The sequence below is a fragment of the Mastomys coucha genome, unplaced genomic scaffold (assembly GCF_008632895.1).
Source record: "Mastomys coucha isolate ucsf_1 unplaced genomic scaffold, UCSF_Mcou_1 pScaffold18, whole genome shotgun sequence".
In the NCBI taxonomy this organism is placed as follows: Eukaryota; Metazoa; Chordata; class Mammalia; order Rodentia; family Muridae; genus Mastomys; species Mastomys coucha.
This window is the reverse complement of record NW_022196900.1, coordinates 59592716-59609033: the sequence shown is the minus strand read 5'-3', so window position 1 is coordinate 59609033 and position 16318 is coordinate 59592716. Positions and strand designations below refer to the sequence as shown.

The following is a 16318-nucleotide window of genomic DNA, read 5'->3' as shown; positions in this document are numbered from 1 at the left end:
AAAGCAAGAACGAACTAGGCTTAAGGCCAGAATGTATAAGACCCTGAGAGGAGAGTCTCATTCCTTTCCATAGATATAACTGGAGGATCTCAAGCAAACTGACACCGCCCTGGATCCCTGTGGGTCAGACTTTGAGCTAATTAACTGAAAGCCTGTTAGGTGTCCCTCAGGAACTACTGGGTAAACCCAACCAAAATCCCATACAACTACTGTGCTAACACCATCACAGTACTCACACCCTTACAGTATTCACTCTATCACAGGGCTTACTACATCACAGTACTCACACCATCACAGTACTCACTCTATCACAGTGCTCATACCATCACAGTGCTAACACCATCTCAGTACTCAAACCATCACAATGCTAACACCATCTCAGAACTCATACCATCAGTGTACTCACCCCATCATAGTACTCACACCCTCACAGTGCTCATACTCTCATGGTATTCACAGAATCACGCTACTCTGTGCTATCACAGTACTCACACCATCACAGTGTTCACACCCTCACAGTGCTCACACCATCACAGTGCTCACTCCATCACAGTACTCTCACCATGACAGCTCTCACACTATCACAGTACCCACACCATCATAATACTCACTCCATCACAGTACTCACTCCATCACAGTACTCTACACCACCACACTACTCTGCACTATCACAGTATTCACACAATCACAGTGTTCACACCCTCATTCTATTCACACCATGACAGTACTCATTCCATTACAGTGCTCACTCCATCACATTGCTCACACCATCACAGCCCACACCATCACAGTACAATATACCATCACAGTACTCACACCATCACAGTGTTCACACCCTCACAGTACTCACACCATCACAGTGCTCACTCCATCACAGTACTCACATCATCAAAGTATGCTGCACATCACAGTACTCTGCACATCACAGTACTCTGCACCATTACAGTACTCTGCACATCACAGTACTCTGCACATCACAGTACTTTGCACATCACAGTACTTATACCATCATAGTACTCTGCATATCACAATACTCTGCACCATCACAGTACTCTGCACATCACAGTACTCTGCACATCACAGTACTTACACCATCACAGTACTTACACCATCACAGTACTCTGCACATCACACTACTCTGCACATCATAGTACTCTGCACATCACAGTACTCTGCACATCACAGTACTTACACCATCACAGTACTCTGCACATCACAGTACTCTGCACATCACAGTACTCTGCACATCACTGTACTCTGCACATCACAGTACTTACACCATTACAGTACTCTTCACATCACAGTACTCTGCACATCACAGTACTCTGCACCACCACAGTACTCTGCACATCACAGTACTCTGCACCACCACAGTACTCTGCACATCACAGTACTCTGCACATCACAGTACTGTGCACCACCACAGTACTCTGCACATCACAGTACTCTGCACATCAAAGTACTCTGTACATCACAGTACTCTGCACCACCACAGCACACCATCCATCTCCATTTTTCATAGTCTTAATCTAAAACCTCACATTCAGCAAACATTATTTTCATCTTCTTCCTTTTAGACCCTGGAAACCACTTTTCTATTTTCTCTCTATGATTTTGAACACACTATGTTCCATTTAAACTATAGACAAATGGGACTGAGTCAGTAGCACCGTGGTTCGGAGCACTTACTGTTCTTCTAGAGTGCCCAGAATTCCACCTCCAGCACCCATTTCCTGTATTTCACGACTGCCTGTAACCTCTGTCCTAGGTCTACTCAACCAACACCTCTGGCCTCCAAGGGCACACACACTCATGAGCATATAGCCCCCCAACTAAAAACAGTAAACTTTTAAACTATGAATAAATGATAACATCATACAGAATAGGTTTTTAAATAAAACCCCTTTGAATTTTTCACCCTTATTTTTAAAGTTGATAGCAAGGAACGATGTCTGTTAACTGAGAATTTCACCTTGAGGTTTTTATAGAACTGTAGCCAAGCTAATCCTGCCTTGATAACCTCCTCTGAAACCTGGTGGGCTTGGTCCTTTGGTCTGGTCCCATGACAGTTCAGAATAGCCCTGAGAAGCTCTGCAGTTAGGGCTGATCTGGTCCTACTCTTGCCACAAAAGTACTGATGACTGTGTGATTCACTTTTCTTTCTGGGTCATGTCTGTTAAACACATGTGAGATCAAGCATGATCCCCAAGAACCATCAACTTTATATTCACATTTTGAGGATATTTCTACCTTATACAAAAAAAAATATCATTCCCTCCCCAAATCATTCTCAGAAACAATATATGTTGCATAATAAAAATATAAGAGAAGGTGAATGTCTGGTTTTCCTGAGAAAAGAAGCCAGGAGGAAAAAGGCAAGAGAAAAGGACTCCTTTTGAATGTTCCTGACAGTTGATTCTCTATTGTCACCTCTCATCTAACAAGGGGGAGGGGACCAAGAGTAGAGAAGAATTGGATCGCACAGACCTGAACACTACCCATATGGCCAGCAACATATACATTTGCTTATGCACAAATTCAAGGCTTCTCAATGGACAATGGGAAAGCTGAGCTAAACCATCTGGGTTGTGAGACAGAGATTCATGGCCATTCTAAATTTATCCGTGAAGTAATAGCGGAACGCACTTCAGCTCACATGTAAGGCCCGGTTCTCTTAAGCACTAAAACTAATGTAGCCAAATATGAGATACTGCAGACCCAAAGGGTTATGTATTCGGATGGGACAACCATCCTTCACATCCTTAGACTTCCCAACGGGGATGCATTTACATGAACAAACACTTCTGGGATGATAGGAGCTGCACTCTGGGAAGATCGTGATGGCCCACATTCTTATGGGGGAGACACTTTCACACATGAATCACCCCAGGAAAATGGCAGTTGCTTCGGGATGTTGGCTGCCTGCCCCAGGAGCTGACGCTGAGGGAGCAGTCTATAGGGACCCTCCTTCAGCATGGAATGTCATCAGGATAGTGAAGCTGAGTACCCCATCCCTCTGACTTCCAGAGTCCAGTGACAACTCTGGCATATTTTCTTTCTCTCCCAAGACAGCTCAGACTTTGGTTGAAAAACACTGCTCCTATTGTCCAGAACCAAGTCAATGTTTATTAGAAGAGACATTCCCAAAGCAGTGCCCTCTGGACTTTTATAAATATGACAGGAGAACAATGCACGAAATGATTTAATGACAATTTGTAATAATCTCAGTAAGAGTTTTATAATAAATCTCTTTTCATAAGATGATGGAAAAGGGAGGATTTGTGAGTCTGTTTCCATTAAACTCATGTCAAGGACATGCCAAGAATTCCCAAGGTATACAATTTTAAAAGTGGAAGAAAACTGCAAAATTAGCCAAAGAATGTTCCCGGCTCTGGTCTAGATTTTAAATATTCTGCAAAGGTCGTGTGTTAAAGACTTTGTCCCAGCCTGTGGTATTACTCAGAGATAGTGAAAACTCTAAGAAGCGTGGTCTAGTGGGTTGACTTTAGGTCACTGAGGCATGTCCTTGAGTAGATATTAGGACCCGAGGCCTCTCCCTTCTGTTAGCTTCCAGGCCAACATGATGCTTGGTTCTACTGTGCTCTCCTTAACCTATGATCTGCCTTGCAATGGACCCAAAGGCAGTGGAACTAAACATGCTGTTCCTATTTGCAGTCAACTTGCCATAACCTATCACCTGGGAACAAAAGTCCCAATGATTATTTACAATGGCTTGATCTCTGAACAGGTCTGTGCAGTGTCTTAATTAAGTTCACTGGAGTGGAAAGGGCCAGTCCCCCTGTGGGAAGCACCATTCCCTAGGCAGAGGATCCTGAACAACATGAGTGGAGAAATAAAGCTGAGCAAAAGCCCACAACGAAGCATGTGCATTTTGTTACTCTCTCTTCCTGACTGTGAGTCTGATGTTGTGCTGTCCCCCTAGTAATGGACTGTAACCTGGAATTGTGAGCTAAAATCAAGTCCTCCTTTAGGTTGCTTTTGGTCAAGGTATTTTATCACAGCAGCAGAAATGAACAGATATGCTCAGTGTCTCTAAGTCCCAGCTTCCTGGAAACCAGTAGGAATATATCATTTGTATAAGGTACTATTTATGTTGTCTGGTATGTGGAAGCTACTCTATAATCATTGGGAATTATTGCTACATTTTCTTATTATATCGATATGATTAATGCTGACAACAAAGCTTATTCTGTGGTAAACCATGAGAGCAATACATGCCATTTGGTGTCAGTGCGCCTTACAAGCCTCATCTAACTAAAGCATTGTGTACATTCTTCTCACATCCTGGGCTGGCAATTACATCTCCTAGAATGCCAAGAGTAGAAATCTAACGCTGAAGAAGGAAACACTGTTTGAAAAAAGAAAATCAGAAAGAATTGTGTGAGAAAATGGATCTATCATACTGACATTCACGTGTGCAGTGAAGAGATGCAGGGCATGACCGGATGGGTTTCTTTGTTTGCTATTTCTTCTCCATCCTATAATACTCAGAGCTGCCATCCCCACTGAGCTGTGAGGAGTACATTGCCCATTTACTTATCATGTGCCCACTTCATTCGGGTTCTTTCTCTCACTAGACTATTAGTATCTAAGGAAGAAATGCATACTATTAAGGGTCTTATCCAGTGCTTACTAGCACAGAGTCCAGAGAGGGTAATGGGTTGAGCCTATCTCTGGGGCTATTAGTTGGGAAAACAAGGCTCACTCAAGAAAACAGCATAAGCATGTGAGATGACATAATGAGAAAAATAGGAATGCTGACTTCTAAGAAGCTCTGAGAAACGAGGAAATGCAAATTTGTCCATATATTTCTTTAAAACAAGATCTGAACTGTTTAAACTTGTAAAAGAGATAGCTTACTACACTTGCAAAAACAATAAGCTATTGTTTTGTTTTGTTTTTCCAGGGCTCTGTATAACATCCTTTTCCTGATTGAAAATAAATACAAATCTCTTAGGACCAAACTAATGTAACATACAAAGTTCTAAATATGCTAAATCATAGAATCAGCGACTGCTATAAATCTAACGAATCAGAACACAGCAGAACTAGCTCACAGTGGGTACTGAAGCACAGAATTCTGGCTCTGCACTTTCTTACCTGAGTTACTTCACTCTGGCTAGTTTTCCTGTCTATCAAACGGACAGCAGTGTCTACCTGGGGTCTTCACGGTAATCAGTATTGCCTGTTCAGAAAGTGATAGTTATGGCACCTTGGATTTGCTAACTGCCCCCAGAGAGTGGGTACTCTCGTTTTCACCGACTGTTTCACCTTAGTGTGGTCCTGGCACAGACTCAGTGCCTGTAACTATGGAGTGAGTGAGCAGATATAAGTTTCAGGCACAGTGTTGAGGTTAACATCTTGGAAAAGAATCTTACGAAGAACCCTTCCCTCTGAGTCCAGAAGATAAGCCAAGGTCACAGACCAGACGTCTTTACGAGCCAGTGTGTCTATACTAGCATATTCCAGAGTCCTGAGATGGCCATGTGCAACTTAGGACCCATAAATGGACTCGTTTGCAGGAAATGATGAGAAGTAATTGTGTCGCAGCCTTCCTTGTGACAACAGGAAGCAGAGCCAAGAGCCTCTGAGACATGTACGGGCAGGAACTGTCTACTAGGCTCAGGCAGCAAAGGCTCTGGGTAGTTTCTCCAAGCGCAAGCACGTGAGCATCGTATGCAATACAGCCAGGCAAAGTGAGACTTAAGCACAAGGTCTTGGCAAGAGCTGTTCTGAAACAACACTGCCCAGAACTAAGGGTAATTAGGGAGTTTCTCACAGCCCTCCAGGAAATCTGGCCTGGCGCAGGAATGCCAGATTTTTCAACCTTGTCTGAAGAAATCCTCCCACCAAGCACTGCCTGTTGATGATGTCCATAATGGGTTGCAGAACTCACAGCTGGGGAAGCATAGCTGCCTTCTTATTCCGTGTTTCTCTATCCTCAGATATTTGCTTCATGGTGCACCAACTTCCACAAGCTCCTGAGGGCTGAGGTACAGTTTTACGCATTCAGACTCCCAAGAATAGGGCAGAGAGAATACACAGCTGACCATACCTCTGGTGGCTTTTTCTTGAACCTAGCAAGAATCATATGTTTTCCAGAAAAGAGAAATCTTGTGATTGGATACTACTCTTTGTAACACACATCTCTGTTAGACTGGGGTATTTTTGAGTAAATCTACGAAGGTGAAGGTAACGGTTTAAAGCCTCTCCTGATGTACAGAAGAGTGTCTGTATTAGTTACTTCCCTCATCTCTACCATATCAGAGTGAAGCAACTTAGGAGAGGAAGGATCATGGGAGGAGAAGGCACAGCAGGAGGCAGGACTGTCTGTGTGGCAGGTGCTTCTTATACCACATCAATCAGGAAACAGAAAGAGCCTGCCAGTGATCCACTTCCTCCAATCCGGCCCCACCTTGTAAAGGTTCCACAACCTCTGCAATTGTGCCCTCAGCTGGGAACACAGGAGCTTATGGGATATTTTCATGCTTGAACCATTACCGTTATCCAAAGGTAAAGCTGGTTTTATCTTCTTCATCATGGCCTCTTCCTTCTATAGCACAAATCTACCTGTAGTATTCACTCAGTCAACCCTCGTTCATTAAACGAATCTAAGGGAATTTGATTACAAGACCATAGCGGTCTACAATCCCTGCAAAGCGCAATGCTGGCCAGTAGCTTTCCAGATGCAGCCAAAGTGGATCGACCGGGAGATTCCTCACAACCTCAGAAAGAAGTGGACTTGAATCCACCCGTGAAACCTGCAGGCAGTGAGAAAGCCTGAGAAATCCAAGAAGCACAGACTCTGTGCTTTGTGGTCTTTTTTACTCATCAAATGTCTTGTCTGGGCAAGAAGTTACTGAAAATAGGACCAAAGGCACAGGGAGCAGGAGACTCATGGCAGGAGCAAGGTGAATAACGGCATACACACTACCAAGCTATGGACTGCTCTCTGTTTTGGGGCCGTGCTTCTTTTAGGAAGTTAGCTACCTCCTGAGCACACTACTGGTTTCCTTCCTCTCAGCTGAATGTCCTCTAACAACTCCAGAGAGGGAGCCATGGTGTCAGAGACTACAGCTTCAGTGAGGAGTAAGGGTGCCCGGTGGTGACCCTCTCCCGTGAGCAGCTTTAAAGAATCAAGATGGACCATGAGGGTCATTTATTCCTCTCCTTTTAGACAGAATTCCATAGGCCTCATTATAGATTTAGTTGGCAAAACTAAATGTATTTGTTGAGTAGAAAGGACAAAAGAAAAGTCCCAGAGAGAGCTACTGTTGGAGGGGAGCTGCTCCCAGGCCAGTAGCATGTATCTTTTAAAAGGGTACCACAAAGGAGAAGGAAAGCAGCAGTGGAGCAGAAATTCAGATGGTCAGAAAAAGAGCAAGTACAAGCAGACCCTGGAATGAGAAAAGAGCAGCACCAGCTGCCTTCTGCCAACAAAGAGCTTGGCTTTTCACAGGAGCAGGAGGAAGCCTGTGCAGTCAGTGCAGAGCTAGCACAGAGCCCAGGGCAAGGTGCAGCTTGAAGTGAAAAGGCAGTGGCTGGATCGCTAAGCCCTCAGGACATGCGCCAACCCTTAAGGTCTCTGATTTGTGCTATAATTCCATTGCTGGCTTCCGTATGTAAATGTTAGTAGATATTGCTGAAGACTGAAAGTGCTCGACTTGGGCATCTTAAATACCAGGCTGCAATACCAGGGATTTGGTGAGAATGTCCTCCAGCTAGATGCCAGGTGAAGATGGAGCACAAGGCCGAGTAAGCTCTTTAAAGACACAAATTCCAGGAAGACTGTCAGCATGATGTGTCAAAGTACCTGGTAACCTGTCACCCCTGACATTATTCCAAATTTATATAACTAGGACCATAATACAATGACTCTGTTACCTCATTTTTAATCAGGCTGAGAATAGACCCCTAAGTTATAGGTCACCCAATACCATTAACACGAAGTACTTGTGCTCCAAGGATAAATCAAACCCCAAGAAGAGGCAACTGCCCCTGAACTAGGAACTTGACTATGGCTCTTAGTGGTGAAGCTCTGGGTTAAGGTGCCAAGTCAAGGTCTGTATATTGTGCTGTATAATCAGCCATCCTAGACCCACACAGACAGAGAATCTACAGGTATTCTTCTTGGCCAGGTTAACAATCTTAGGCAATAGACACAATTGCAAAAGGGAGCTGGGACTTCTGGTAAGTCATGGGAGCCCGTGCTAGTCAGACTCGATGGCCCTATAACTTATTTCCCAGTTGGGAAAAAAAAGCCAGATCTCTATTCAATAATACTCTCAAAATCATTTGTCACCACAGAGAACTATTTGTAGTTGGAAGCAGGCTTCAAAATTTTTTTTGTAACCATGGGTGCAATTTCTAGTCATTTTCTCCCAATGAAACATTTGGCTTCTGTAAAAAGCTCCTGAGACCTCCATGACTGAGCCTGTGAAGGGAATGGGGCTCTCAACACCTCCACTTCAGCATCCCATGTTGATCCTGAAGGTGAGCACTTTAGGTGGTACTTCCTTCTGAAGCATTCACTTCAGAAATCACCCCTATGGCCCATCTGTAGTAGTTTTTAAGGTGAGACTGTGGAGGCCGGGTGTGATGGATGGAAGGGTGAGAAGGAAGGTGCTGTAGGGTGCCTAGCAGGGGCCTTTCTTTCATTGCTTCTTCATGCGGGTGCAGGGAGACAGAGTACTCAGCTGTCATGCTGGGCAGAAAGGTCTGGAGACCAGGGCTGGGATCCTGGCACTACCCTAAGAAGCAGACATACTTCCCATAATCCCATGAGACTTTCAGCTTATCTCCCTTTCACTGAGCATCACTGAAACATTGAGTGCAGTCTTCATTTCTAAAACCGAGCCCTCTTTTTCTTTTCATTTCTTTCTTTTGTCTTCCATGCTAGCCTGACAATGGACTTTATTTTTATTGCCACCAGCTTGCCTGTATGGTTAGGGAATATGCTCCACCCACCATAGCTCCATCTCTCAAAGACTTTGATTATATATTTTGGTACCATGAAGCCCCAAGTACATAGAACAGGAACCCTTTAATGTCTCGGCTATGGATCCTAATTTTTCAAATACTACCCAGAAAAGAAACCAATAAAGATTTAAGCAATTAATAAATAAATGGCTTGCTTAGGCAGCTTTCTTTCTCATTCTAAATGAGAATTAAAGACTATTCTCCAGTAACCATATAGCAAAACATGACATTAAAAATTACTAGAAAGCTTCCATATTTTCTGGAAGATTTTCCTGAGCAAATTAAAAATCTTGGGTGGTTTGACTCCTGCACATTACCAGAGTCTCATCACTATACCATGCACTTCTCAAGAGGCAACTACCATGACAAACCATGCTGGTGAGGAGATTGTAAGCCAGGTAGCATGAGTTCTCAGCCAGCAGCCTTGTGGTCTTCCTTGCCCATGTGGGCTTCTCGGTATAGAGAATGGAAAGCCATCATTTCCATGCAGTAGGTAGCTATGGGACAACTCCATTGGTGCCATAAGGAGCTTGCTCAATAAGTTCACATATTGAAAGCATTTACCACAGCAGCCACCACAGAACAGACACTAAGCAAATGTCTGGGGTTCTTTATCTCATCCTCCCTATTAAAAAGATCCCAAAAAACATGCATTAGAAATCTACGGGATCTCTCTCTCTCTCTCTCTCTCTCTCTCTCTCTCTCTCTCTCTCTCTCTCTCTCTTTCTCTCTCTCTCTCTCTCTCCTCTAGTATTCTGAAATGGCTAACAAAGTGCCCATTAAAATCATGAACATCTACTGTGTTCTTCTATCCATCCTAGACAGAAAACAGATTTCCAGTGAGGACTGTAGCAGTAGAAAGAGAGCTGACCACAAAAGAAAACGTGGGTGGTGACTTTGAGCTGTTAATGGTTGAAACAGACTCATGGGTTTGAATTCTTGCTTCCTAGTGCATAGCATTGGTTGGGAAGGTTGTGAAACCTTTGGGAGGTAAGATGTAGTTAAACATCATGGATCTCCAAGGAGTGGCCTTGTGGGTCATTGCTAGGTCCTAGTTCCAACCTGATTTCTCTGTCCCCAGGTCTGCCAAAGCAGCTTACCATCCAATTGCCACAGCTGTGAGCCACCATGAATTCTGCCTTGCTTTCTCCATCATGACAGACTGTGCTCATCCACACTGTGAGCCCCCAGATAAAGCCCTCACTACCCTGCTTTCCGGTGTTTCTTATCATGGTGATAAGAAAGGGCAAAAATTCAAATTCCTTTTACAATTGCAGTCCCAGGACTCGGGACTACATCTGAGCTAAAGGATAAACTCGGTACATTGTAGGACATGAGTATTTGAAGTATCAAATTAGCCTCTTGCATAGCATGGTGGGATTCATCAGTTTACTCATGTTTATTGGGGATTTATCATGAATAGAGGTTTGTGTTTTCACCCCCACTAGTCCCACCACCAAAGAACAAGGTAGATTTGTAGATATCTATTTATAAATCTCTCCCAACCTTATGTGAAGATGGGTATTTAAAGTAGCGTGTTAGCCAAGAGAAGAACAGACACAAAGCAACCCTTTTCTGATTCATCTGTGCATCCTAATTCTACAAATAGTAGCCAAAGAAGGAACTGATAAGAAATTTACAATTTAAGCAGGATTGTTTTAGCTGTCCTGGATTTTTTGTTCTTCCATATAAAGTTGAGTGTTGGTTTTTCAAGGTCTGTAAAGAATTGTGTTGGAATTTTGATGGAGATTGCATTGAATCAGTAGATTGCTTTTCGAAGATGGCCACTTTTACTATGTTAATTCTAACAGTCCATGAGATCTTTTCATCTTCTGATATCTTCTTGAATTTCTTTTTTCAAAAGACTTGTCATACAAGTCTTTTACTTGCTTAGTTAGACTTACCCCAAGAGATTTTGTATTATTTGTGGATGTTGTGAGGGTGTTGTTTTCCTGATTTCTTAATCTGCTTGTTTGCCATATGTGTGTGTGTTTGTGTGTGTGTGTGTTTGTGTGTGTGTGTGTGTGTGTGTGTGTATCCAGCCACTTTGCTGAAGGTGTTTACCAGCTGTAGGAATTCACTGGTATAATTGTGGGGGTGGCTTATATATACTATCATATCACCTGCAAATAGTGTTACTTTGATATCTTCCATAAGAAAACACACAGAATGAACTAAACTGGATGCATAAGAGCTCACTGAGACTCAACAGACAATCAGGAAGCCTGCATGGGTCCAACCATCAGTATTTATGTTATAATTGTGTAGTTTGGTGATTTTTGTGGGACTCTTATCAGAGAATGGAGGCTGTTTCTAACACTTTTGCTTGCTTTGGGGACCTTTGCCTCCTACTGGACTTCATCCAGCCTTAATATGAGGGGAGGGCCTAGTCTTACTACAACTTGATATGCCATGTTTGGTTGATATGCCTGGGAGTCCTGTTCTTTTCTAAAGGGAAGTAGAGGAGGAGTGAATGGGGAGTGAGGAGGTTGGGGAGAGGAACTGGGAGGCAAGCCAGATAGAAGAATAGGAAACATTAGTAGATACAGAAATCCAGTCAGAGATACAGAGGCAAGACAAAGGGGACTAAAAGAAATAAGGCTGGAGAGGCAGGCGGAGACAGAGCGCCTGGGCCATAGGATCTTAGATTAGCCAATGCTTAGCATATGGCAAGCCTTAATTAATACAGCAACTCCATGGTGGGAATCCATTCCCCACATGTACATAGGAAGCTGCTGTCTGCACGCACAGGCAATTACAAGCATGCTGAATGCTGGGTCCTGAACCCCACAAGCACATCAAATGCTTGTCCAAAAAGGTCATCCAGCCAATGGTTCTGATCAGTCCTGGATTAGGCTAAATCAGATCCCCCAAATAAGTCCGACTAGGATGTAGAGGCAGGGAGGTCAGAAATGGCCCAGCTTCACATCTTGAATCATTTTAACCATGTGGAACATTTTAAATGAGGAAGGGAAAAAGAAAAGAAAAAAAAATCTTCTTCAGAAATTATTCCAAATAATTAAATGTTAAATCATCACAAAGCAAGCTGGGGGATTATTTCAGCCCCTGCTTCGTCCTAATGATCTGGACAGCAGTTCATCTCAAGGCAGAACAGGCCAAGCTACGAATGAGCTTTTTTTTTCTTCCTCCCCTGGCCCATGTTTTCAGCTTGGCATACCTTTGTCGACTTCACTTGACGTGTTCCAGGACGAGGTAGGCGCCAGCTCAGCACTGACTGACAATTCTGTTTCTGGAACGAGAAAGATGGGGAAGGAGACAGAAACAGCGCATTATTTAATAAGGTCACTTCCAGGTGGGCAGAAGTACTGTATTCTAAGGGTTTCCCTTCAGAGAGAGACTGTCCCAGGATACTGCTTTGTATAAGGGAGGCAGCTCCAGTGGCTAGCAGAAGCCCACATCTCAGAAGCTCTCCAAGCTAGCCAACCCATAGGCCAGACTTATACTTTAAAATTCCACCCTGAGGGTTAAAATGGAAAGAGCTATGTTTACAGAAAACTCTACCAACAGAGACGACCACATTTTTACAAATCGTCTCACCAAGAAGGCCAGCCTTGGACTAATTCATTCAAAAGTCTTATCAGAGGGAAAGCATGGACCACGTTGCCCTGATTGGTGCTTTCCTTCATTGAGTTTATGATTCTGTGAACAGAGAAATCCAGTTCTCAACATGGGCTCTGGAGTCAAAGTAAATAAAAGCAGAGTCGTTTGTGGTGACTCCGGTTAAACAGTCATTTTCAAATGCACTGTAATTTAAAGCAAATATGCAAATCAACTGTCTGTAGGACATAATGTACTATGAAGATTTAAAAACTTTTCAGTAACAGACAATACCACCCATAGGATGATTTTGTTGTTTCTGAAAAGTTCAAGCCATGGCAGCATTTTACTAACATATTTTAAATAGGGTTGTTGTAACATCTCCTTGGGCTATACACATACAACACATAGACAATATCACAGAACATTGATGGATCTGAGGAGGACAGGGTCATCCAATAAAGCACATATGATGTCACTCCACCTTCAATCCTTTGCAAACATCATGAATCTATTATGATTCCTTTTGCCTATTAAGCTTGGCATCTGTACTGCACTTTAAGTAGCCACTAAAAACAGGTCTTAATTGGGAGGCAAGCTGAACTTTAATAAGTAGAAGACCAGACATTGGCACATAGTGCCTGGCTCTACCCACAAACATCCCACTAGCCTGGGCTGCCTTGTACTAAAAGGTACGAGACCCACCTTATCTCTGGCTTCACCTTTCCAGAAACAAGCACTTTCTTTATTTCCTTATTTACTGTTGAGCATCCACCCAATGACTAGAGATGGTCTATGTCCTTGTCATTTTACCAGGGACTAATATCCGCCCACAGAAACCCTTGCAAAGGTCACTTGCAGCCTGTGCATTCATCAAACACTGCAGAAACACGGGGGTTATTTGGCAGACTTGCTTCCCTGTCCTAGAACATGTGGAAAGGAAAGCAGACATACACCACACACTCTGCCCATGTCCCTGGTCTGCTTCTTCACTCTGAGATAAAACCAGCATAGATTCTTTAAGATAGTAGTTTTCAACCTGTGGGTCACAACCCCTGTGGGGTTCAAATGACCCTTTCACAGGGGTCACATATCAGATATCCTGCATATCAGATATTTACCTTATATTTCACAACAGTAGCAAAATTATAGTTATGAAGTAGCAATTAAGTAACGTTATGGTTAGGAGTCATCACAGCACAAGGAACTGTATGAAAAGGTCACAGCATTAGGAAGGCTGAGAATCACTGCTTTAAGGGGAACTTAAGTCAAATAGGCATTATATCTAAGAGTATGTTGCACACTGATTAGCTTGTTTCTGACTTCATGGCAAGCTGGCAAAGAGTGAAAGAAGAAAAGCATGCTGGGAAATGCTTGCTTGGAAACAGGTCGTATCTCTCTCCGGAGGTGCCACTTCCTTTTCTCTTGATTGCTGCAGACACCTGCAGGTCTAAGGACATCAACACACTTCACTCAGGATTTCTGTCTTCATGTGACTTTTCATTCCATCTTCTTCCCCTAGAAGGAGCCTCCCAGCCACGCATTCTTTCTCCCCATCCCTCTGTGTGTTATCCCTGGTGTTATTCATCTCCTTTTCAGGCCTGCTAAGCCTACATAAGTCCCATTTCATATTTTATAGTAAAAGTCTATTATGTAGTAAGGTTATTTAAAAAAAAAAAAAAGTAAGGGACTCAAGAAAGCAGGCTTTAGCCCTGCTGTTCCAACAGTTGCCTGAGAATTTATTCTTGAGTTTTTCTAAATAAAGGAAGCCTTGGTTAAGTCCTGTACACAAATGATGGAGGTAAATTGTACTGAGTGTCCCCTAAAGCCCAATACGTACAGCAGCAGCTTAGAGAATGAATGATCAGAAGGAATGAAAAGACTTTCTTTCTAGAATTTAATGCCTGTAAGTTCACGTTCATTGATCCAATACCTATCCATCCATCTACCCACTCAACAAATATTTACTGAACTCTGTCCCAGACGAGCCCAGCAGTAGCTAGCAAGCTCAATGTAGTGCTTGCTTCACAAAGTTCAGGGTCTGGAATAGACACAGAGAAATAAAGAATTTAAACAGCATGAAATGATGCTGTGAGGGGCTGTGACGGGGAAGGGTGGGCAGAAAGTCAGAAGAGCCAGTCCAGACCCAAAATGCTGCTACTAAGCCTCCTTTGAGTCCTGGCAAGTCCAGTGATTAGAAAGGTCTGTCCTTGACCTTCTGATGACCTCTCTGCAGGTTGTCTATGAGTGAACAGTTGCAAAGACCTGGTGAAGCTGTTACCCTCCCTCAGTGACTCTTGTTGCTAGAGGAAGAGCAGTCTCCAGTGGCATATTTGTCCAGAACACAGACCCCTCTTTACCTGAACAACTTGGGCACTTCAGAGATCCTTCTGTTGGAAACAGGGAGGCTTGCCTGGGTTATCTAGCCCTGGTAGATTTTCAACCAGCATGGGGTCATTTGTGCTTTTTTATCTCCCTAGCAACATTAGCACCTGCTGGGGTTGGAAGGTTGTCCTAACACATTAACACCCTGCAGCCGGTTCTCAGCTTTCATTTCCTCTTACCGTCTCATTTGTACTTGCTCATGAAGAGACAGAAAAATCATTGTGTATTCAGCACAGTTCTAAGAAAAGTTTGATGGCTTCTGCTGAGGCTTAGGATAAGGGTTTGAGCTGGAGGGCTAGCATCCTGCTACTGAGCCACAACCACCAAAATGTTTTGTTGTTGCTGCTTTTGGAGAGGGGACATTCATTGCTAGGTAGCACAGGATGATCTTGAAGTCACCATCTTCCTACCTCGGCCTGCCAAGTACTGATATTACATATACTAAAATTATAAACACATGTGTAGTATGCATTGGTGTACATATGTGGATTTGTATGCGTGGGATACAAGTGTAGGGGGTACACGTGTGTATTAATGTATGCACATGGGTATGGAAGTCAGTTTGATATTGGTGGCCTTCTAAATAACTGTCCATGTTAAGTACTGAAGCAAGGTCTCTTACTTTACACAGAGATGGCTGAGTCAGCTCATCTAGCTAGTCAGTTTGCCCAGAGAGTCTCTAGTTTCCTCCTGGGAGCTGGGACTACAGGGGGGACATGCTACCTCTATAGTATTTTACATGAGTTTTAGGGATCCAGACCCTAGTCCTCATACTTTTATGTTAAGCATTTGATCCACTGAGCCATTTCCCTAGCCCCAAATAATATAACTAGATTCACCTCTGTGAACCAATGGAATGGTGACATCAATAAAATCTTTATCATGTTGGAGCCTCAGATAGCATAGTTCTGTTCCAAGCAGCTTAACTCAGAACAGAATTTCTCAATTGAATAGAAATAAAAAATAAGTAAAATGGCAATTCAGTGGTATTCTGTTACTACAAATAAGACAAAACCAAAACTGTAAGTGCCTAACCTTTCTACGTTACACATGTCAGTCACCTTTAGATTTCTCTGCCCATCAATGAGTGGTCTCTCCCTTTCGTTCCAATTAGACTGCAGATGTCTTGGGAACAGGGAGCAGGGAGCAGGACTCGGGCAGGCATCCCATGTGCCCTCTCTGATTTCAGACAGCTCGAGGCAATGCCAATGTGTGGTAGTGCAGCAGGAGGGGAGACACAGGCTTCTGAGTTGGATGATTTCAAATTCTGGCTCTGCCACAACCCTGGCCTATGACCTGGGGAGAGTTGCTTCACATGCCCAGAGCCTCCCTTGTTAAGTGAACCTAGTTGTAATGATCACAGACCGTTCTTGAG

At 43.4% G+C, this 16318-nt stretch overlaps 1 protein-coding gene across 1 annotated transcript in view; it reads right to left on the bottom strand.

Moving 5' to 3' along the window:
- Ror1 (receptor tyrosine kinase like orphan receptor 1) overlaps positions 1 to 16318 on the bottom strand; it is a 357307-nt gene that overhangs the window by 133884 nt on the left and 207105 nt on the right. Inside the window, exon 2 of the mRNA XM_031377942.1 lies at positions 12179 to 12250. Within this exon, the coding sequence (XP_031233802.1) occupies positions 12179 to 12250 (72 nt within the window). The remainder of the gene's footprint in view (positions 1 to 12178; positions 12251 to 16318) is intronic.